This window comes from Diadema antillarum, unplaced genomic scaffold, assembly GCF_040938485.1.
Source record: "Diadema antillarum isolate AM-2024a unplaced genomic scaffold, OU_Dant_1.0 seq00000220_RagTag, whole genome shotgun sequence".
NCBI lineage: Eukaryota > Metazoa > Echinodermata > Echinoidea > Diadematoida > Diadematidae > Diadema > Diadema antillarum.
The window spans coordinates 696,821-720,261 of NW_027271274.1; the positions used below are offsets into that span (position 1 = coordinate 696,821).

Consider the following 23,441-nt stretch of genomic DNA (forward strand, 5'->3'; position numbering starts at 1 on the left):
TTTTAAAAAGTGCTAATTATACTGAGACGTTAGATGAGGTTTGCGATGCGCTTAGAGTTGTCAAAAAAACAAACGTTATTTGCAAATCATGGAATCATTTTTTGAATCGATCAATGTTGATTTACAATATGACTCCGTATTTTCCACAACCTTTTCTTGAAAGACAATTTTCAAGGCAGTAGTCTTATTTCTGTATAAAGGCCATAACCTTCCAAACTAGCACAACGCCAATGGGGTGGTGATACGTAATTACAAAGGGTAATAAGCAACATACAAACAAACAAAATAAAACTCCAACGCTTTCCAGTTTAGAAAGCTCTCTTTGCAAAAAAGACTCGCGTTACAATTATTTAGAGACAGTAAAGCAGCCATCATCCAAAAATGAGTCTTGTTCCTGTGTAAATAAAGGAAATGTCACTAATCTTTTTAAAAAGAAATCCAGATTAAGATAAAACTGAAGCCAGATAAAGCTGAAATGCATTCTGGGTGATATGTTCTAATGCATATGCACAATGTTCGTAAAAGTCATGGCATAGTATGGAAAGCACTTCGTAACGATCACGGATAAACACATTAGCCCATCAACTCCTAGGGCTAAATTACCCTGATATGCATCTAAGGCAACCATAACCAGACGAAAGACATGATAAATGAGAAAACAAAATAAAAAACATTTTGGTACTACATTTTTGTTTAAAAAATACCCTGTAATCCACTCCGGTACCAGAAAAAAACTGGAGTTGGAGTATTCACGTAGAGGCACCTCGTTTCCTATATATAAAATTCCTTTTTTTGGCCAATATTTGTTGAAAGACGTTGTTTCTTGCCCCCATCCCATCTAATGTTCGCAAAGACCATTGATCTCTGAGGAGAAGTTCATTATATACACACTGGATAGCGAGGTGCGATGTAGTGGACGCAAGATGGTGGCCATCACGCCAGTACTCTGGATTCGATGAGAGCTTGAATAGTTTGAGATTTCTATATCAACCATATTTTGTGTAGGATCACAACGTGCGGATAATCAATATTGAAAGGGAATGTATCCGCTCCGTGAAGGCGCAAGTTATTTTTGTGACAGGTCCATCCACTCTACTGTTGGTGTGACCTAGACTATTCTGGACTCGGAATTCCTTTTAGCGTCGATGCTTGCGTCTCCGTTCCTCTCTCTTCGTCGTGGTCGTCCATCGTCGCCTCCTCCTCCACCTACCGCGTCGATGATCACTTCCTCATTCTCCTCCTCCTCGTCGTCGAGCTGGATGTCGCCCGGGTACCAGCGGCGACCGCTGCCGTCGATGTCGAGCCGTCCGCCCATCGTGGTGCCGTTCTTATGGTGGACCTTCCAGGCCTCCAGGCGGAACTTACTCAGGGCGGGTCCCCACACGTCCTCGGGGTTGGATATCAGGTCCCAACGCTGTGGATATTTTTTTTTCCCAAGAAAGTTGTGATTGAAAACATTAATTACTGTTCCTTCTATCATTTGTCGTATCAACAATATCACCATTATCATTGCCACTTGAGTTATGATTGGTATCATCTTATTACATGTACTGCCAAATAAGAAATGATGATATTGATGATGGTAATACATTCAATAGTAATGATTATGATGATGATGATGATAATAATGATAATAATAATAATAGTAATGATAGTAGTAGTAGTAGTAATAATAATAATAATAATAATAATAATAATAATAATAATATAGATATAAATTAAGATAATCAACGTCCATCATCATCATCATCATCATCGTCATCGTTTCATATTTCACATAAAGCAAAATTCCGAACAAGCCTCTAGTATAGAGAAGAGAAAATGAAATAAGACAAAAAATGAAATATATTACGCTATGCATCTTGGCAGTTATGATTGACAACATTCCTTTTTTTTTTCAAATGGAACTGACGTACGGTATGGTCCCAAACCAAATAAAGGAAACCATGCACATAGAATTAGGTCCCAAAGGGTACCTGTCATCATTTTCCCTAAGAGAGTCTATAGCTTTAGATCACTGGAAAGCGATTTGAAAGGATGGATTACAACGTCAATCGTCAGGGCAACTCCGAATACGTAAGACAAACAAACCAACAAACAAACAAGAACAAACAATGGCAAAGACGGAATCAATTATATACACAGTTGTTGTCGTTGTCGTCCTCACCTCCCACAGCGAGCCCGGTGTCATGACGAACTCGTAGATGATGACGACGGGGATCCAAATGAGCGAGCAGAGGGTGATCAGCCAGCCGACTGCCACGGCCCAAGTCGGGAAGGGCCCGTTGTAGCTCGGCTCCTCCCAGTTCAAGAAGTTGAACATCAGCACGAACTGACGGATAAAAAAAAAACAGTAACAAAAGAGGCGATAAAGTTATTGAAGACGCCGTTGGCAAATCATACAGTATGCATCAATCCTGGTTCACTAAGAATGGCAGTATGCAATTGAAATGAAGAAACGATCATTGAAAATAAGTAATGATTATAGCGCTGACACAACAAACAAAAGTAGTGAAAAAAAAAAAAACAAATACGCAAACTTAAGAACACAGAAGAACATTCTTATTCTGTCGTTTATCATCCTTTCAGTGTGTCACATTTCCTGTGTGTTCTTCCCATCTAATTTTGCTGTTTTGCTGTATACATTGTATGTTATATTTTTTTCTGGCTTGGTAAATCTCAGAGCGTCCGTTTCCTGCTAAAAGAACAAACAAACCAAGAAAGGAAAAAAATGAGGACCCCTTTTCGGTCCCACAGAACAATGTTGAATGAAATTGTCATGCTCTAAAATTGTTTTTTTATCTTACTTTTGATAAATGCTCATAGCCAATGAAAACAAACACACATCAATGAAACTTCGCTGCAGTCTGATTGGGAAATTAACGAAAGAGATCTGACCACAGAAAGTCAAGTATATAGTATGCAAATTAGCTACAAACTGACCAACATAAGGGCCGGGGTGAAGGCGGCCCAGTTCATGGGCCACCACATGAAGGACCAATGGCCGATCCACTTATCGCCGCACATCGTCCGAATGTCGTTGACCAGCCGCTTGACCCCGTAGATCCAGGCCAGAGCCACGCACTCGAGCAGGGCGTAAACGAGGTAGTTGAAGAAGGCTCCATAGCTGTCCAGGTGAGATACCCAGTAGCTCCCCGTCTAGAGTTTTTGTTTTTGGAGCGAATAAAAGAAAAACGTCAACCTTATCATCTCAATTCGTTAATATTTCAGAATTGTCTTTCGAATCACATCAAATTCTTAAAGGGCGTGTACAGTTCTGGTCGAGGTGAGGATTTAGCTTTTAACGTTTTGTGAGATATTCAGAAACCATTCTATGAGATGTCAAAGAGCATGTAATTCTAAGGGGTATCAAAAGTTTATTTGATGAAAATCGGTTTTGGAATGGCTGAGATATCCAAAAACAAGGTGAAACAAAGAGATCTTAATTAAAGGCGTGGCCTGTCGCCTTTTATTATTATCAATTTTTTAGATATCTCAGCCATTTGAAAACCAATTTCTTCAAATAAACATTGAATCCTTCTTGAAATTACATGCTCTTTCATATTTCATAAAAGGCTTCTCATTATCTCACTTAGGAATATTCAAAACATGAATCCCCATCTCAACCAGTACTGTACAGTCCCTTTAAGACTCGTCTTGCTAGAACACATAATGATTCTCGTATCTCACCAGCCGTCCATAATACAGTGCACTCCGTCATAACGAAGTCCTCGGTACCGGCGTTTTTTCCCCGTTATATCGAAATGTTGTTATAATCGAACAGTAAAGTTTTTACAGATATGATATAATATGATAATTTTGGGATCTGAATCGTTACCTCGTTGTGATGAGAATTTTGTTATAACCGTGTTTGTTACAACGGGAATGTACTGTATCTGTTGTAGCCGACATCCCTGATAATACAAAACTTTGGCCAGTGATATGATTCGACATAGCTCTTACATGCCATCTTTTTCATCCCTTCTCTGTTTATCTTTTCTTTCTCTCTGATTTTCGTTTTTTTCGTTTCTTCTTGTTCTTCCATTTTTTTTTTCTTGATGGGGGGGGGGGGGGGGCACAAACACAACCCCGCCGTTAGTGGTAAGTGGTGAAGGTCTGACAATTTAGACCATTCATTATAGTTTGTCATCATTATCATTTGTCATCATTATAATACTGCGGATGATAACTACATCACTGCTGTTATTGTAACACAGAAATAGTATTATGTATTGATTGTTTTTATTGATTGATCACCGGTAATATCTGATATTCTATGTGTGATATGGGTTGCAATAATGTAAACTTTAATATTCTTGTTTTGTATCCCCATGTACGTGTCTAAACCTGCCATTCGTTTTGAATGAAACGGTGGACCTGGTTCTTTTGTATATTTGTTATTCTCACACTTACTTGAACTTGAATAAAGTCATGATTAAAAAAAAAAAAAAAAAAAAAAAAATTCCCACCCCTCCTTCTCCTCCTCCTTCTCTCCCTTCTTTTTCTCCCCATTTTCCTCCTCTTCCTTATCATCATCATCATCATCATCATCATCATCATCATCAAACAACAACATCACCATTACCATCATCGTTGTCGTCATCATTACTATTGTTCATCACTGTCATGGACATCGCTCAAAGTACTTTGGTCACTAGCACCGCCTCTTCTACAGACACGCAGTCATCACCATGCCAACCAAATAATACCTCACGCCCCTTACCACCAAATCTACTTACGTGTGTGATACAAGAGAAGCCCAGGAAGTACATAATAGCGCACGCCCCCAGGAGAACAAAAGGCTTCCTCTTCCGCAGTTGTGGAAACTCGTCGACGAGAGCCGTGACAAGATTTTCCATGATTGCGAACTACGAAAGGAGACAGAATCAGCGGAATTTAGACATGAAAAATCCTCACACATAACAAGATATTATCATATACAATGAACAATGAAACCTGTACTTGGACGTGATGAAATTGGTGCCTGCATGTGAAACGCGAAGAATGTAATGATATGACAATGCGAAGAACCAAAATACTAAGCGATTCCAGAATCGGTACAGAATGTGGAAGGCACATGATATTTGTTTCAAGAGCTAGACATACCACGATTCGATATACATCCTGATGCCTATATCTATAGCATAGTTTAGAACACACGAAGGAAAACGGAAATCCATTCCCCCTTTTTTCAAGACTGAGGCGATGTTTGAAGTACGCAAGTTTGAAAAAAAAAATGTCGCGATCATTTTTGGTTTTCAAAATTCATATTATTTGTAAGATAAATAAAAACCCACGGACAAAAGTTTCACCAAAAACTACAACAAAACAAATAAAACACACACAGGGCGAAAAGAAAAACACAAACACAACTGACTTACAAACAATCACAAATTTAAAGTGGCATAGACAACAGAAATATGACAAGAACGAACTCTTTTTGTTTTCCTAACCTGACTATCGAGCCCAAGAGTGATCAGCATGCCGAAGAAGAGAAGAGACCAGAGAGGGGAGACGGGCATGCGGGCCACAGCGGCCGGGTAGGCGATGAAAGCCAGACCAAAACCTGCAGGGAAAAAAAATTGTCGTTGCAACTGTTGGCACGAACTCAAAGGTATCATAATCGTAAGAACGTTCTGAGTGTACTATCATGTCTATCTACTACTATCGTTATTCATTACATTGCAACGGAACGATCACTTTCTTGCCGTTGTTTTCATTCACCATCTGAAACTCAGACAAGGCAATAGCCTCACAACACCCCCTCCCCCTCCCGATTGTTTTGTTGCTGTTGGCATAATATATCTAAATGGCATGATATAATCGTTTCGTAAACTTTGTTCCAAGGACCAACCCATGAGCTTATCAAGAGAACAATTCTTATCAATACATCTTTCTACCAGTTGGAAACAACTATCTTTATTGTAAAAAAAAGTATGCGCAATGTTCGATGTGGAATATGTTACTGAACAGGTTCATAATGAGCTGATTAAAATTGTCTAATTATCGAATTGTCGATACCTTGCTGAACGACGGTTTCAACGGGCTGGTTGAGTTCGTGGGCCATGAATCCGACGATAGAGAAGATGACGAAGCCGGCGAAGACGCTGGTACAGCAGTTGGCGATGGCCACGAACATTGAATCGCTGCCGAGAGAGAGGAATCGACTCTTATACAGACTGAAGTAAAAGCAATCTAATTGATTGGTTTTTGCAATGTTGATCAAGGATATCAACTACATGTAGTTACATTTCTTTAAAAAAAAGACCATTTACAATTCGAAAAATTGAAAAGGTGTGGAATGAAAATAGAAGGCCCTTTCAAAAATCATATAATTTTTTTCTCTTTTGTAAGTTCAATATATTGAGTGGCCCACATCTCTGCAAGTGTGAGTGTGTGTGTGTGTGTGTGTGTGTGTTTTACATGGACTTCTTTTTTTTTCCGATAATGCAATGATTTTTGCCAAATAATTTCACATATATATGTTTATATATCTTTGTTTAAGAATGAATTTTTGTAATTGAATAGGGAAGAATGTAGTATTCGAAATAAAACTTGATTTAAATTTGGAAAAAAAAAGTTATAGCTTTAAAACGGAGTGGCAGAACAAATTGCAGCTACAAAAATATCGCTGATTGAATATCTTGATTTGTTTCGCTTTATAATACGATAATGGCTTGACCTACCCGTATGAGTTGTTGTGGAACTTGTTGTATGAAGCTAGAGTAACCAGACCGCCGCCCGCCGCACTCAGCGAGTAGAAGATCTGAATAGCTGCATCCCGCCATACCTGTTGATTTCGCGGCAAGATTGGAAAACAAAAAATCATTTTCACTCATGAAAAGACAAAAACAAAGACAGTAATTCAAGTAATATTCCCGAGAAATAAAACATTTGACTGATTGGGTTATATAACATAGTCTATTAATGTTTCATTTCATTTGCCTTTATACATTCATTATATAGCTCACAAAGTTGGCAAATAAAGTTGTCATAACCAATAAATGTTCACTGTATGAATTGCTATAGACAGCAACGAAGATCGAGACAGGTTCACGTCAAAATTGTCATACAAGGCTCATATATTATGATCACTTTGTTTCATGTTTAATGATTGTTTGAATTGAAGAGCCTTATTTTACGACCAATTTCAAGAAAGTCATACAAAGTGTACCTCGAGCATCACACAGAAACAAGCGCAGCCTGGGAAATAGAAACGGCAATATTTGGAAATATTTTATTACATGATTAGTAGATATGATGATTGCAGTAATTATGACCTGTTAAGTTTCTGACAGTATCGATTTATCCATTCTCTTCCCACTTCCCCGCTTATAATGATAGCTTAAGCAACTATACTGTACGTTTATCTGTATTTTCTCTGGACTTTTGAAATATCCCAAAAGAAAAAAAATAACATAATTGGCGCACTGATAAAAAAAAAACTAACAATGCTAATAATATAAAAATCTTTTGGTGTAATTACTATATCAAATTGATTTTTTTTTTAAACATAGATTGCTGCTTTCTTTGACAGAAACGAAATTTACAATCGATTAAACTGAGCCATCGGAAATATCTAAACGGCGAGAAACAAACTGTAAAGGCAAGCTGGATATAAGTGAAATGTCTAGGGTCACAAAGATTCGTACGTAAAGTAACAGGATTAAGCACTGAAACTCAACATCTCAAATAAGACAATGAGATAAACAATCTAACTTGGGAAATATATACATGTTAAACAGATACTGAAACCTCGTAGAAATATAAAAGGTAGAAAATGAATTGAAAATATCATAAAATGGAGACAGAAGAAAAAAGCGATAACAAAGTTTAACTTGGGAAAGGAAAACTTCACGGTTGGTCCCTTACCCTGGCATCGCTGAGTCTGCTAAAATCAGGTATGACGAAGAAGCGAATTCCGTTGCCAGCCCCGGGTAAAGTAGCGCCTCGGATGAGGAGAATGAAGAGGACAGCGTAGGGGAAGGTAGCAGTGAAGTACACCACCTGTGGTATGGAGTTAGACAGATTTATCGCCGGTGAGCCATGATTTTTTTCCAATCATTTCATTTCATTTCATTTCATTTCATTTCATTTCATTTCATTTAGAAGGAAGAGGACAACGCAGGGAAGGTGGCAGTAAAAAACATAAACGGTGGACACGGAGTTTAGACAGATTCATCGCCGGTGAGCCATGAGGTTTTTTCTTTTCATTTCATTTCATTTCATTTCATTTCATTTCATTTCATTCCATTTCATTTCATTTCATTTCATTTCATTTCATTTCATTTCATTTCATTTCGAATGAAGAAGACAACGCAGGGAAGGTGGCAGTGAAATACACAACCTACGGACATGAAGTTAAGACAGATTCATCGCCGGTGAATCATGAGGGTTTTTTTTTCAACTATATCCAATCATTTCATTTCATTTTCATTTTCATTTTCATTTTTATTTTTATTTTTATTTTTATTTTTATTTTTATTTTTATTTTCATTTTCATTTTCATTTTCATTTTCATTTTCATTTTCATTTTCATTTTCATTTTCATTTTCATTTTCATTTTCATTTTCATTTTCATTTTCATTTTCATTTTCATAAAGAGCACCTTTCCGGATGACTTGATCCCCTTGACGAGGCAGGCATAGACAATGATCCAAGCGACAAGAAGACAGAGGGCCAGCTGCCAGATGACCCCGCCCGGTTCGTTCATCGTCGGCGCCTCTTGGAGCACGGCGTTTCTACACCGGGAGAGTGGGTATTTAGAGAAGGATTGAGATGACTGGAAATAAGAAAATATGCTTTCATACTTTTGATTTTGATGATAACCTAAATACTAATATGCTCTTTAGGAGATTCTTCAAACGCAGTAGAATCTGGTTTTTTTTTCTACCCGTATTATGATAATACAAGGTACTGAAGACCATTATTTTTATTTGTGATGTGACCGCTGAATATATAACATGCTTCCGTTTCGATATTGGTTGCTGATAGACGATATCATGGCAAAAAAAAAAATATATATATATATATACATATATATATATATTAAAGACACAAATTTCAAACTTCATGGGCTGAGGTAGATTGGCTGTTGCAAAAAGAAAATTTGTCAACCAATTTACTAAGGTTTTGGAATCATGCAATTGGCGACTCCACGGTCTTCAATGGAACTTTACTCCTGCAACTCTGAAATAACTACCAATAGCAAACTAAATGTAGGTGTTGTGCATATTGCATTTTCTCGCTCACTTCCAGTACTGCTCGCTGGCGAGTTCCCTCCTTCCGGCCATGGGGTCGACGTAGGCCGAGATGTTGAAGCCGCCGAGGTTGTGGGTGATGTTGTAGTAGGAGAGCGTGGCGTCGTCCAGCGACTCGAGCGCCAGGCAGCTGCCGTTGTGGACGACGATGCCCCCGTTGTCGATGCAGTTGTCGTAGAGGTCGTAGCAGGCGGGGGTGTTCCAGGTGTTTTCGCAGCCCGTCCACGGCAGCTCGCTGGTGAACGAAGCGAAGAAGTAATAGATGGTGTACATGATGATCACGTTGTAGTAGATTCCGACGTAGGCGGCGGTAACCATCTGGCAGTACCCGACACCTGTTGTTACAAAAAACAAAAAAACAAAAACAAAAACAAAAACAAAAAACATTCGGACCATTCTAAGGATGTTGGGTTTGATAAGCTTGGAAACACATTAACAACAGCACAAGCCAAACAAAAATAGTACGAAAAATGGACCATTGAAATAAATATCATGCAGAACATGAGCCGTGTTCATGGGAATCGGTTCCTGATCACTCGCACATAATATACACTGACGGCACAAAGAGCGATCTTCCTTTTATTCTTGTCCCTTTCTTGCCTTTTATTCTCCACGTGATGTCACACACAAGCTATTCTCAACGAGGGACTGAATAAACTAACAGCAAAATTATGGCAGTCATTAATTTGGTCATGTGATCACTGACGTACTCGACAGACGATCGTTGTTTTCTTTGTAAACAGTGTCGCCATTAACACGCGAAAACGCATTGAATCGACATTGTATTGCACAAACTGCCTCAAAATTACATACGATACATAAGCTTTGTTTGTTTGTTTGTTTGTTCATTTTCCGTTTGAGAAGATGGCTGGATAGCCCATATTCAGCTACGTTAAAGGACAAGTTCACCTTCATAAACATAAGGATTGAGAGAATGCAACAATATTAGTAGAACACATCAGTGAAAGTTTGAGCAAAATTGGACAATCGATGCAAAAGTTATGAATTTTTAAAATTTTTGTGTTGGAACCGCTGGATGAGGAGACTACTACAGCTTCTGAGTCATATGCGTACAACAGTATAAAGAAAATGTAAAGAAAATTCAACATATTTTCACTTTTTTCGCATAATAAAAGAGCACTTGACTTGCCTCTTTCTAAAGGCAGGGGGAATCATATTACCCATAACATTTGTCGGTAACGAGTAGGGGGAATGCGTACTTTTTTCAAAAGATGAAATTTTGTGAAATTCTCTTTATATTTTCCTTATATTGTTGTACGCATGTGACATCTAAGTTATTCACACACTGCAGTAGTCTTCTCATCCAGCGGTTACTGCACAAAAACTTCAAAAATTCATAACTTTTGAACGGATTGTCCGATTTCCCTCAAACTTTCAATGATGTGTTCTACTAATATTGCTACATTCTCTCAATCCTTATGTTTATGAAGGTGAACTTGTCCTTTAAGCTGGTCTTCCATGGGGTCCAGTTGGATTTGAGGTGGGACCACTTCACCGGGTTAAACACCCTGCTCTTTACGATGAATGAATGAAGCGGGATCTTTTACGTGCATGACTTGTTACTCTCTCATACACGGGACCTCCATTTTATGTCCTATCCGAGGGACAGAGTGTTTTGCCTCTTGCTTTAAAGAGGGGACGGTATGCTTACACACAACATTGCTCAGTCCAGACTCGGGTTCGAACCCGGGCCGCGTGATCGTGAGGCAGACGCGCTACCGACTGAGCCAACTCACCGCCCTGACAGAAACGTTTTTACCATTGATGATCACGAAGCTTCTACAATTTAATTAGTTCATTTAATAGTAAGATGTGCACAGAAAATGAAAACAAATTATCAACCAGAAGTTTATCATCAATATACATGCGCATTTACATTAATCGTTTATGTTGGAATATTGTGCCGAATTTGTTGAGAAGAACTGAACCTTTTGGGGTTCCTCTTTTCTTTTCCCGTGCAAAGTATTTCCTCTCTCATGGAAGCAGACATCAACGTCTTTCAAGTCCAGAGAGCAAAGTTGTCTGACTGATATATCCTTTTGCATGTAATGGTATTGCGTTTGCCCTGTTTTTATGTTTGTACGTTTCGCTGACTCACCTCGCATGAGAGGGACGCAACGCCACATCGAGATTGGCCCCAAACTGCAATACTGACCGAAGGAAACCTCCATGAGAAAGAGCGGCAGACCAGCGAAAAACAACATGATGACGTAAGGGATCAGGAATGCACCTGCGCGGATATCGTTGTGAATAAGAGGAGAAAGATGTAGATTGTATACCATGTATATATAGACTTGCTCTCTTAAATATTTCAAATATATAGGCCCTGATACGCTCCTCCACAACATCTGAACATTGGCATAGGCGGTAACTTTAACATATCAATTTCATACACCCGCAAACCGCTCTTTTCATCTGTCTGTTTGTCTGTATCTATCTATCTATCTATCTATCTATCTATATCTATCTATCTATCTATCTATCTATCTATCTATCTATCTATCTATTATATCTACATGTATCTATCTATTGTATCTATCCATCTATATATCTATCTCTCAAATACACATAGTTATTTTCGCGGCACACAGCTACTTTGACACAGAAGTATCTTACGTTAGCCAAGCAACATCAGAATCACAATCGAGCAGCATTAGACAATGAACAAAGGAAGAAAGTCACTGAATCAGTGCTAACACACGGAGCCTTGTTTGCTTCTCTACAGAATAGTGAAATTAAAGTCGAGACAAGTACAAGCAATGGGCCCTGAATATATATAGACGTACGGACCATGGCTTGATTTAAAGACCAAAATCAGGTATACATAGTTGACATGACAGAGTATCAACAAGTTATAGATATAATAGTATATAACATACTATTTTCAACCTAAATTAGAGAAAACTAGACTTCCTTAACCCCAGACATGTTAACGCAATTCGAATTCGGCTTACTCTGTTTCCAAAAGTTTTTTCTAAACATGCAGACTGTTTTATGATATTTTGTATTATACTATCTCTTTTAGAAGCAAGCAGTATTCGATAATTGATACTTACCGCCACCGTTCCTATAGGCAAGGTATGGAAACCGCCACACGTTCCCCAGGCCCACGGCGTACCCGAGACAGGAGAGAACAAAGTCCATTTTGTTGGTCCAGTTCCCCCTTTCCTCGTTCTCGTCACCCTTAAACTCCTTATCCTCATCGTCTGGCGATTTGTCCTTGCCATTTTGACTCTTTAAAGAATGAAAGTTAGATTATGACAATAATAATGATATTACTACTACTATTACTACTACTACTACTACTACTACTACTACTACTACTACTACTATTACTACTACTAATAATTTTTATTACTTTCCTCGTTGTCATCATCACCATCATCAAAATATTAATGATAATGATAATGATAATCATAATTATAACATCAACATGCGTTGGCATCGCGTCGCAGACATTGTTTTAAACAGCGGATATTTTGTGCCATTAAGCATACACGCTTAATTGCATTTTTATAAACTGACACACAGGCAGAAACGTTTATCCAGGCATGTTAGCATGAGATGTATTGCTATTACTAGTATACTTACTTATTAGCAATTGATTAAACCCCTCAACAATCAAAAGAATTCACTGTGCATCTAAAAGCCTCTTACACACATGTTTATCTCAGAAGTACGGGCCTGTTCTTTTTTTTTATTTTTTTTACTGAAGTTCAGGCAAATGCTTTATCGTGGAGACAAGTATTTAAAGAATGCATAGTAACTAGAACAATGCCATGGAAATGTAATACCACCTCACTGAGACTTTTTTTTTTCAATACGAAGGAGGAAATAATTCTTAAACTCTTAATCTCTGTCTCTGTGTTTTTCCGTTATTTTCTTAAGGACATTATCATTGATCCAGTCAAACGTGGATGCTTCTATGTAGAAATCCATTCAAATCAGTCAGCCATTTATAATTATTATGTACGGGGTGAGAGGTTTTCACTGGAACTCAACTAGGGGTCCTCGCCACACTAATGCCTTTTGTGAAGGGATGGCACCTACTTGTGGATTACGTAACGGGCACAATACTTCCCCTTGTGAACAGGTATAGAGGTCTGCCCCTTTTTTTATTCCCTTTGTAAGATTCGTTACAAAGCGTCCAGAACGCCAGACGGCAAAGAGAGCAAAGCGGAATAGACAGTATAGATTAGCTCTTCAGGGGAAAAGATATACCGCACACGCTGTATGCATTTCTTTTGTTGTTGCTGTTTTGGTTTCTTCTTCGTGTGGCGCCACAATAGCGGATTTGGGCGAAATTACTCGCTTTTAGCAGCAACTTGCTGGATTCCCTGTAAGTGAACGCAATGCGCTCCTAGATTTCCTTGTATTTTATTTGCCCGTTTTTACTGCAATGTGTAACCGGAATTATCTTTTTTTTTTTCACATCGCGTATGAAGTATTTTCTAAAAAAGAATATTATTAAAAATAATTGCAACAATGTCTGTTGTTGATCTATCCCTAAAGTTTTCATTGGAATCTCTAATTTAGTTGCAAGACGAAGAATAGAAGAAAAAATGAGCTATTCGTTTCTTTTTTATCAGGCCTCCCTGTTTCACCCAGCCCAGGTCATGCCTTTACAGTGAAAAGAATATTAAAGAAGGGTAGACTAAATGTTCATCAAATAATCATACACGACAAAATATGAAATGCAATTTTCAGAATGATCTGCGACAGTTGCATACTGTGAAAAAATGTATTCAGTAACACTCCGTAGGCATTATAGATCGTTAGCACGAGCTCTTCTGCGTTCTATTTTCTGCTGTTCATACTAGATCGCAAAATACCACACATTGAAAAATCGAGAGAAAAAAGAAAGAAATAGATACAAAAGAGTTATATAGAGCAGGGGGGGATAAGTATAGAGAAAGAGTTAGTATAATCCTGCGGAAGGTCGTTTCATTCAAAGGACAGTCCTGCATGGGAGATAAAAGACCTTCTGACACCGAGTAAACTGTATGAGTCACTTCACACTTACCACACCACCCTCGCTTGGCCGACGAGAAGGCGGTTTTGATGCAGGTGGGTCTGTCGAACGAGGACGAGATGAAGTAGTTTCCTCCTTGCGAGGACGGGATGTCGACTCATAGGGGCGAGGGGGCTTCTTTGGCTTTGTGTCAGGGGCCGAGTTGATGGAGGAAGGCGTGGACCGCCCGTTTGTCGGCCTGTGTGGAGGTGGTGCCGCGGCTGTGACAGGGGGCGGGTTTTGGTACACGGGCGTGGGTCTGGAAGTGTTGATATAGCGTTGGACAGGGGTGGGTCGACCACTGAGGGACACGCCCGCGGGGAGGTACGAGAGACTGGACGCCGTTGGAGGACGTGGCACTGAAGGCTATACAAAATATATTGTAATGCAGAATTCATAGTAAACATGTTTTATATCAGGAATATTAAGAAGACCAAGTTTCCAGAAAACACGAGGACATGAACCGGTTTATTCAGTGTCGAATAGCCGTTGCCATAGCTACTGCGAAAAGATTGAAAAAAGGTCAAATAAAACTCATGGTCAATGCGGGTCACGGAACTGAATCATAAGGAGCCAAACTCTACCTCAAATGAAAAGCATGTGGAGTATCCCTACCCCTAGCTCCACGAAATTGTTTTGTTACCTTGATGAATAGGAGATAAGAGACTGGTATTTATACCGTATATATGGGAGGGGATTGTTCATTTTCACAAAAGATATCCTTCAGTCATATAGTCAACATCGACGTGCTGACAGATTTTGTGGAGGACATCTTACCTCCCAACATAATTATTATGGGGTTGGACAGAAGACGAACGCACAAACAGCGAGAATAAAGACAACGCACACATCCAGCGAACCTTTGAACTTTATAGAAAGAATTCGCTCCCATACAACATTCCATTAATTGCATTGTTCAAGTGTGTGTGTGTGTGGGGGGGGGGGGGGTGGTGTCAACAACCATGAAATAAAGTTCAAAGTTCAACCTAAGATCAAAGTACGTTTTTTATTCTAAAGAGTGTGTTTTTTTTTTTTTGGCGCATAAACAAGTTTGATACTCATATTGTATCGCAGAATTCTCTCCAGCATATTGAAATATTTCTTTGATTTTCTACAAAAGCATGAAGACAATAGGTTTTCGGCTGTTTGTCACGAAGTCTTCAAATCTGAATGTCTTGCCTCCTTCACATCTGCCAAATACTTTTGTCTTGTGGCACTTCCTTCGTGTTTGCATTATTTTCTTCTACCCAAATTTCCTCAAAATTATATCGCTAGAAATGGCGCGCTCTACAAGATGTATTCGTTCTAGTTCTAATTGCCACATGAAAGGTTTCAAATTCAAGGACTCCGTTGTAACTTTTTAGGTATTTATCTATCTATAATCAGTGATCACATAATCTAAATCAAGAATGGTATCACCATCTAACCAGAGTACCTTGTGATGAATAAATGCGAGCGACACTTTGTAATATTCCATTTGCTCGATTTATCATTATTATTATTATTATTATTATTATTATTATTATTATTATTATTATTATCATTACGTGTGTAATTTTACATGTATCTTCGTAATATTACATGTGCTTGATTTTTTTTTATTTACATCATGTATATCTAACATAAAAGAACACAAACACCATCAATAGATAACGACATTTCATTACCATAGCTTACAGTAAGTTCTAAGAAAATAATGGCGGTTGCTGCCTTACAGCTAATCGCAACCTTTTGAGAGTATTGTATCAAAACAGAGAAACCTCAACTGGAAAGATACACACAAAAAATGAGGAGAATAGAAATGGAGGTCCTAGAAGTACGCAGTCTAAAAAAAAACACACAACAAAACAAAACAAAACAAAAAACGTGTTGACTCAAGGGCAGAAGCCTTTAAAATCCACAACGTTCAATTTGCATTTTTGTCGCACCAGTAGGACGTTAAACAAAAATAAAACAAACCTTCTCTTTCTATCCTACAACCCTTGATTGCCTTTGAGACATCTAACCTATATGATTTTGAGGGTTATTCTATAGTCACTGGATGCTTCTATCGATGACAACACACGACTATATAACATGAATAAGAAGTCTCAGAATGAATTAGGATAGAGACTTAAAAGTGAGATATTGATACAATTGTGACATACTTATATGCACTGTAAATGATAAGTAAAGAGGAATATGAATTATAAGGAGACACAGATATAGAGAAAGATGTAAATGGATAGATTAACAAAATGAACAATGAATAAATAGAGTTAACAGTAGGCGGATGAGTGATGGTATAATCGGGAGCTAATAACTGAGAGCACGAATATATTGACAGGTAAGAAATTATGTACATGTAATATGAAAAATTGCTAATTGATTTTCCCTCTCACATGATTTCACGTAATAACCAACCGGTTCTTCCATCTGTGCCTAAACATTGCCAAAATGTTAGTCGCAAATCCAGTCATTCCAAACCCGCAGCAAAACAAGAGAAGATGAATAAAGAAACGAGAACGGCCTGAAACATACACTAAGCGGAATGAATAAAAGCATGCAAATGGTATGCAAATGACAAGACTGAGTTCACACAAAAAGGCAATCAATCTATGATGTACAAGAGATCACTCAATTTGGGTTCACTCAAATCACCCACTCAAATACCGTTAATCCAAGACGACATGGGCTGGAAAGTGAAGATGAAAGATGGAAGATGGTGGAAGCATAATGATGATGACAGCGATGAGTTTAGATACTTGACGTTGAAAGTGTGTTATCGCGGAACGATCTGTTCCGCATTAACGCTCAGTCAGATGTATTGCTATAAACAACAGAAAGTTCGTTTTTATTCTATTTTCGATTAAGAATGAACGAAGGTATAAATTAGCTGGTTGAGCTTGAATGTAATGGTTACATAATGTATAGTGGTTAGAATGCAATGATTTGAATGTAATGATTTGAATAACTATAATAGTTTGAATGCGATGGTTATGACCTACTGGTCAGAATGTAATGGTTAGGCAAAGCAAACAGAAAATACGCCAAAAACCATGCAACACACCACAAGCTGAAAAGGCAATGGAAAACAAAAGCCGCTGAAAAGGATGCAATCCCCATGACAACTGAGACAGAAAGCGGGATAGATAGGATAGCATAATGAATGCTGAAACTGAAGGACACGACAAACAAATAAACACCAAAGGAACAGGTCGGGCCACAAAAAAGTAGAGAACTCACATCTGTGCGTGATGGAGTCCTTGGCCGATTGCTGGGGTCAAAGGAGGCGGAGTACAGCGAGTCGGGCGAGGAACGCCCACTGATTGGTCTAAAGTAGGAGGGCGAACTCCGTCCACTTGCCGGCAGATGAGAGGGCGTGCTCCGCCCGCTGACAGGGGCGCGAGATGCCGGTGTGTTCCGCCCACTCAACGACACGCCCGCAGGGAGGTAGGCAAGGCTAGCGGCTGAGGGAGTGGGCGCGGTCGTCTGGTAGTAACAGTTAGCATCAGAGTAGAAGTAGCAGAAGTAGTAGTACATAAATACTGAAATATTGTTAAACCGTATATACAGTACATCGTAAACGAGAAAATAACAGTTCAATTCATGGTCATTTAGTTAATTTGGTAGATAAATAAGGAAAAACTAGGTAGAGATCAGTCACTGAATAAATGATAAGAGCTGATTCATACACAAAACTATATAAGCGTGAGAGAGTTATACGGAGAAGAGATCACAGTGATTTCTTTGTAAAAGTTATGAACGTTTAGCAACAACATTTTCAGTGAATAATTCATACATATCGATTGGTTTAAAGAATGTTATCAATGACACTTAATAAAGTAGGGACTGATGATAAGGATGACAATGACGATAATTGACAATGCTGATAGAAAATATTACATAACAATGTACGGAGAAGAGATCACACTATGTCTTTATCAAATCTGTGAATGATTAGCAATAACATTTCCAATGAATTATGTAAACTGATTACTTTTTTTAAAATCAAGATAAAGAATTCTATTAATGACACTGGATAAAGTACGGAGCGAGTAATAATAAGGATGGCAATAACTGTTGATGATACTGCTAATAATGCTACAGATATGTATGTCATGACGTTAGTGCAGACTGGAATAAGCGAAAGGATTGTAGATCCGCTGAAACGAGTCAGCCACAATGACACTTGTCATGCATGTCCTTAGTGGTTGTACCCGTAAGCAATTTTCAATCTCCTATTACCGTAGGGCTATTCAAATCTTGTTGTACATTCAGATCGAGATTATCGATTTCAGGCCCGCGATCGAGAGAGGAGCTTTATAGGTCTTGTTTCAGTCCAACAGTCTCTCTCTATCCTTCTAAGCTTTTCCAGTTTTGCTCTTACATAAAGGAAAGATTACAAGCATGGAAGTGTTTCAAACTACAGTCTGTCTAAGCCTATAGCGCTCTAAGCGTGCGAATACGCACTCGTTCGTGAGAATTCAATATTTTGTTCGTACGTGTATTCATTATCGACGTACTGGAGACGAAGCCGGATCGAAGCGCCGTTACAAACTCATTTTGACATCAGGTCTTTTTGTGGCTACGAAAACTCGCACTGTCTGACGCGTCCTTTCATTGATATAACAAAGGTGTAACGACTACACACATTTTAGTCTCTATGCACATGTATATATAGGACCCATTCTCGATCCTCGGTTTCGCTTACTAATAGCATCTTGGGTTTTGTAGGAACACTATCATGACTATATATGCCGATCAATTTAAATGCCAAGTGCTATTTCTCGGGACAATTGTTCCACTCTGCTGTAGCCTGATTTCCACTCCCACAAGTGACCTTTTTCTTTTTTTTTTTAATGAAGATACACGTGTGTCGAAAATACCATCTGCATATCCTGAAGACCTTTATACACTTCAATAAGCTTCCAATGCTCAATAATGACTTCACACTTACGATACAAATTCTATACAACTCATTGATGTCTTCCGTCTAGAATAACACATTCACTTTGCAGTTGAACGAGCTGAAATACAAGTTAATAGCATGCTGATGTAAAATACCAAAATAATGAAACTTTTTCGTCCTTACATTGCAATGTCTCATCATTACCAATCGTTAGAATAATGATAATTCGTGATAACAGTGACATCTTTTAAAAATGTTCCATTGCGCGGTCGTTATAATTCCTGCTGAGCAGAACAAGTCGCACATTTCACACCATTTTCCTCGGCCTTAGTACTTGGACAGTTTTAAACACAATATAGTTATATCAGGGAGGTGGATATATCTTTATATTAAAAACGCGTTTCACTTCGAGACACGGATACGTTCCTCCCCCTAAACACTACTAAACATGCATGGTTTTAAAGATGCGAATGTTATCATATAAGACATCCGTTGTTGGCATTCTCCATGTGCGTTACGATGAATATAAGGATTATCTTTATCGTTTATACACACCCATACAAACTTGACTGAAATGAGTTGATGTAGATTTTGATTCATCCGAAACGTTAATATTTGGAGTTAAAAGTAATTGATGATAATATTATGTCTTGGAGGAGACACGTCGTATGCTCTCTCCATGGTTCTACTCCGTATAAGCCCAGCTAATCACATTGAATAAGTTTTCCAACTTGACTATCTCAGGTGTGATATTTCTTTAATTTTACTTGATTGTTGACAAAATTCTAACTACAGTATTCATCTACTCTATACAGACACATGCACGTAATCCTTTCACCTTCCCTCGTTGGTACCCACTTTTGACCCATTTGACGGACGTGGATGAAAGTGGAGGTGACTTTTTTTTTATCAGTTATTATAGTATTACATTCACAGTCTACCTGTCGTACGGGAATTCTCTTAAACGCCTTTTATATGCTTAATGCATGACCTCTCGTTTCGAGATTGTGATGCAAAATAATCATGATACGTTGAATTTACGAGACCCATACAGATTATTAATTTTGAACCTCCAAGATGAACTTTGACAAAAGCGGCCTTCCGTTGATTTTATTTGCTTCCTATAAACGCTGAGTTTCCAAACAAACACATCCAATGCAGGATATTCATACATACAGACAGAGTCAGACACCGACACACGCATTATGATTATAAATACATGGCTTCATAATCAATAGTAAACAAACACAGATACACGCATGCACATAATTTATCTATACTATGCATTACAGTACATTGCATAGTGCATTCACATACAGTCGACTTATTCACAATACGCCTTGTATGATTGTTGCGTATTATTCTATCATATCGTATACTAGGTTATATTGTTGTGCACGTCTATATACCTACAGGGATTCATCGCTGCCCTATGTCTTCAACGTGACACACGGATGAATCGTTTTGCCTTGGTCTATATACAGTAGTGAGACGGAATTCAGTCCAATCGTATCATACGCATTGACAAACAGACATAATAGACTTTATCTGCATTCATACAAGGACCTGTCTGCTCTTACCCCATGGATTTTATGATTATGTACAATTGTACACCCTCTTTGGTTATAAGAAGTCAAAAAGAAATAAAACTAAGAAGATTATACACCCACGTCCTCCTATACCATGTAATACCAACTTTGTTGTTGTTGCTCGAACCAAATTTACTTGTATTTCAGAACAATTGTGACTTTTGTAAAGGTTATTGAAGATAAAATAATGACCTTGTAAGTAGCCTACGTGTAAAGATGGTACTTGCGACGTATAATGTTATTTGGTATGATTCTGCAAGTATAGTCATTATCACCGTGCATGACCCTTTAAAAGAGAAAAGCTCGTTTTTGTTTAAACTTTCAGAATTGATTTTACTATCTATCATAGCACAATCTTCTGCTATAATGTGGAGCAAAATGTTCCTCATACACGCAAGTTGTCAACTCCATACACCGCTGTAAACTTTACAAAGTATACCTTCGAATTCAGAGTCGTACCTCACTGAACTGAATAAGCAAATTCAATCATAAATTTGCGGTAACCTTGATCATTGATCATTAGTTATCAAAATCGTTAGTTCTATTTCAAATTGCTATTCATTCTGTCGCATAAATGAAACAGCCTATAATATTTACCATGACATTTTGCTGATATTTGAGAAGAAAAGGATCAGAATGATGCTGAGCATTGGTAAAGGTGTCATCATAGCCATCAGTATACCACACAATACAAGTCAACATGCACTTGCATTACATATTTCATTTAATTCTATTCTAGCTCATGATTATTGCATGGGAGTTTATGCACTTCACCATGCATTTTATTCATGTACAAGATGTACTATTTTTGTGTCATATACCATATACACTGGAACATAATATATCGAACTGTTTGCTCAAGATCTTGGCTCTGTTCTCCTCATGTTACAGCGCACAAACGGATTTGAACTTTGAGTTATGTGACCCACATGGTGATCGTCACACTCCGGTTTTTCCCTTTTTTTATACAGGATAATTCTGGAAATGCCAGGGCAGCGAATATGCGCTACTTGGCAAATATGAACAAATGAAGGTGGTTACGGATGGCAGTGATTCTTACTGCATTTAGTCCCTAAGTCAACAGCATCGACAGTGGATATGATAGGTGTATTTGGCAAACAATGGAGAGATGAACAAAATGGCAGCCTTTACACTTTAATGGTTTCAATGCATGGGTATACCTTCCCGGGGATACTACCGAACTGCTCTACCAATGATAAATCATGATTGTCGAGAGTACTCATTTGGAACAAAAGCTCATTTGTATTTGTTTTCTATTCGTCGACCCCTATATACTCCAGCATTAATTCCGGCAGATAACTATGTGGTATACAGCACAAGCGATGATACGACACACTTGGCATAACCAAATTGATAACAGTGCATGATATGCATCTTGAAATTCTTCCGCCCGTCTAAACACGTACTCTTTTCTTTTCTCCTATAGGACATAATATATGACTCTCTTTTTTTCTCTCTCTCCCTTTCTGTTTCTCATTTTCTGTTGTACAAGTCTCAACCTTCCTTTCCACTCATATATCCACTATCCATCAACATACATTAATTTGTATAGGGATATACCACACAATATAGGATTCACACGCAGAAGCGCACCCAATACAATTGTGATTGTTATACATATAATTTTCATTTGGGTGTGATTGCTTGTGACGTAACCATGCACCAAATTTTGATATATTATGCTGCCTAAACACTTATAAATGTTGATTTTAACATGGTAATACAATGACTGCTTTACTTATCATGTCTTATCTAGAGAGGTATTTTTCATTTCTTGCTTAAACTACTACGGTTGCTTCAATATAAAAATGTATACTATTATGATAGCCCCATTTTTATAAAAAAAAAAAACCAGTTATTTGAAATATTGTACGACAGGTTCTATAGATTTAGTCCTGTTTTACCATTATCTTACTTGGTATTGCGGCTTTTCGTCAAGCATTATCATCGATTGCGACAGTGTTGGAGATCGAGATCATTTCATATCAATTTTTATGAAGAACACAATAACTAGTGTACAACCATCACATGTACCAACTCCAGTATTAGCAATACATCTGGTGATACTCTTTATAATCTACTCTCTTTATTTGACACCTGGCACTAAACGAGCAAAAATAAACTCAGTGAATCATAATAATTATACCAAACTACAAACTGGGTCCGGCGGCGACGTACAGAACAGATTGTACCAAGTCGGCCTTTAGGAAGACAACAAAATGTTAATAAAGTAACTCACCTTTGGTTTTATCACGCCATTCTTGTCATCATCGGGGTTCCCCATTTTGTTATTTCTTTCACAATGAAATTTAATTAATAATTCCGAAAGTGCTACAGAAGTACAGAGAGGTTATGTAGAAGCACACTGTGGTATAGTAAAACCATATCGTCACGTCCAATCGGAGTACGGAGATCAACGGTTCGTGCTTTCAGCTGTAGACAGTAACAGTTTGCTGTGTCGCCGCAGAAAATGCGATTCGAGAAATGAAACCTTGTGAACACCCTTTTTTGAGGCTGTAAGTAGCTAGAAAAACGTTTATTATCAGATCTGTGAAAGATGTCTCGAGTCTACCACATGATTGATCAACTTCTGCCGGTGTCAGCTTCAGGAGAGGCACAAATCTTGGAACCGGCGCCACAAGTGATCG

General features: G+C 38.2%; 1 protein-coding gene across 1 annotated transcript; it reads right to left on the bottom strand.

Moving 5' to 3' along the window:
- Window positions 1-1,108: 1,108 nt before the first annotated feature.
- LOC139729150 (sodium- and chloride-dependent neutral and basic amino acid transporter B(0+)-like) lies at window positions 1,109-23,077 on the bottom strand. The gene is made up of 15 exons (XM_071640079.1): window positions 23,033-23,077; window positions 17,518-17,763; window positions 14,305-14,658; window positions 12,338-12,515; window positions 11,380-11,511; window positions 9,253-9,595; window positions 8,609-8,741; window positions 7,873-8,007; window positions 6,687-6,790; window positions 6,022-6,146; window positions 5,454-5,566; window positions 4,740-4,868; window positions 2,944-3,159; window positions 2,168-2,332; window positions 1,109-1,414 (listed from the first exon to the last, which is right to left on the bottom strand). Exons 1-15 carry the CDS (start codon window positions 23,075-23,077, stop codon window positions 1,109-1,111), a joined length of 2,724 nt encoding a protein of 907 aa, XP_071496180.1.
- Between the last annotated feature and the right edge of the window lie 364 nt (window positions 23,078-23,441).

Coding starts and splice junctions, on each gene's coding strand:
- LOC139729150 (XM_071640079.1), bottom strand. CDS start 23,077: ATGGGGAACCCCGATGATGACAAGAATGGCGTGATAAAACCAAAG. Junction 12,516..14,304: donor GGCCAAGCGAGGGTGGTGTG/GTAAGTGTGAAG, acceptor CATTCTTTAAAG/AGTCAAAATGGCAAGGACAA. Junction 6,791..7,872: donor GCAGACTCAGCGATGCCAGG/GTAAGGGACCAA, acceptor CGAAATCAACAG/GTATGGCGGGATGCAGCTAT.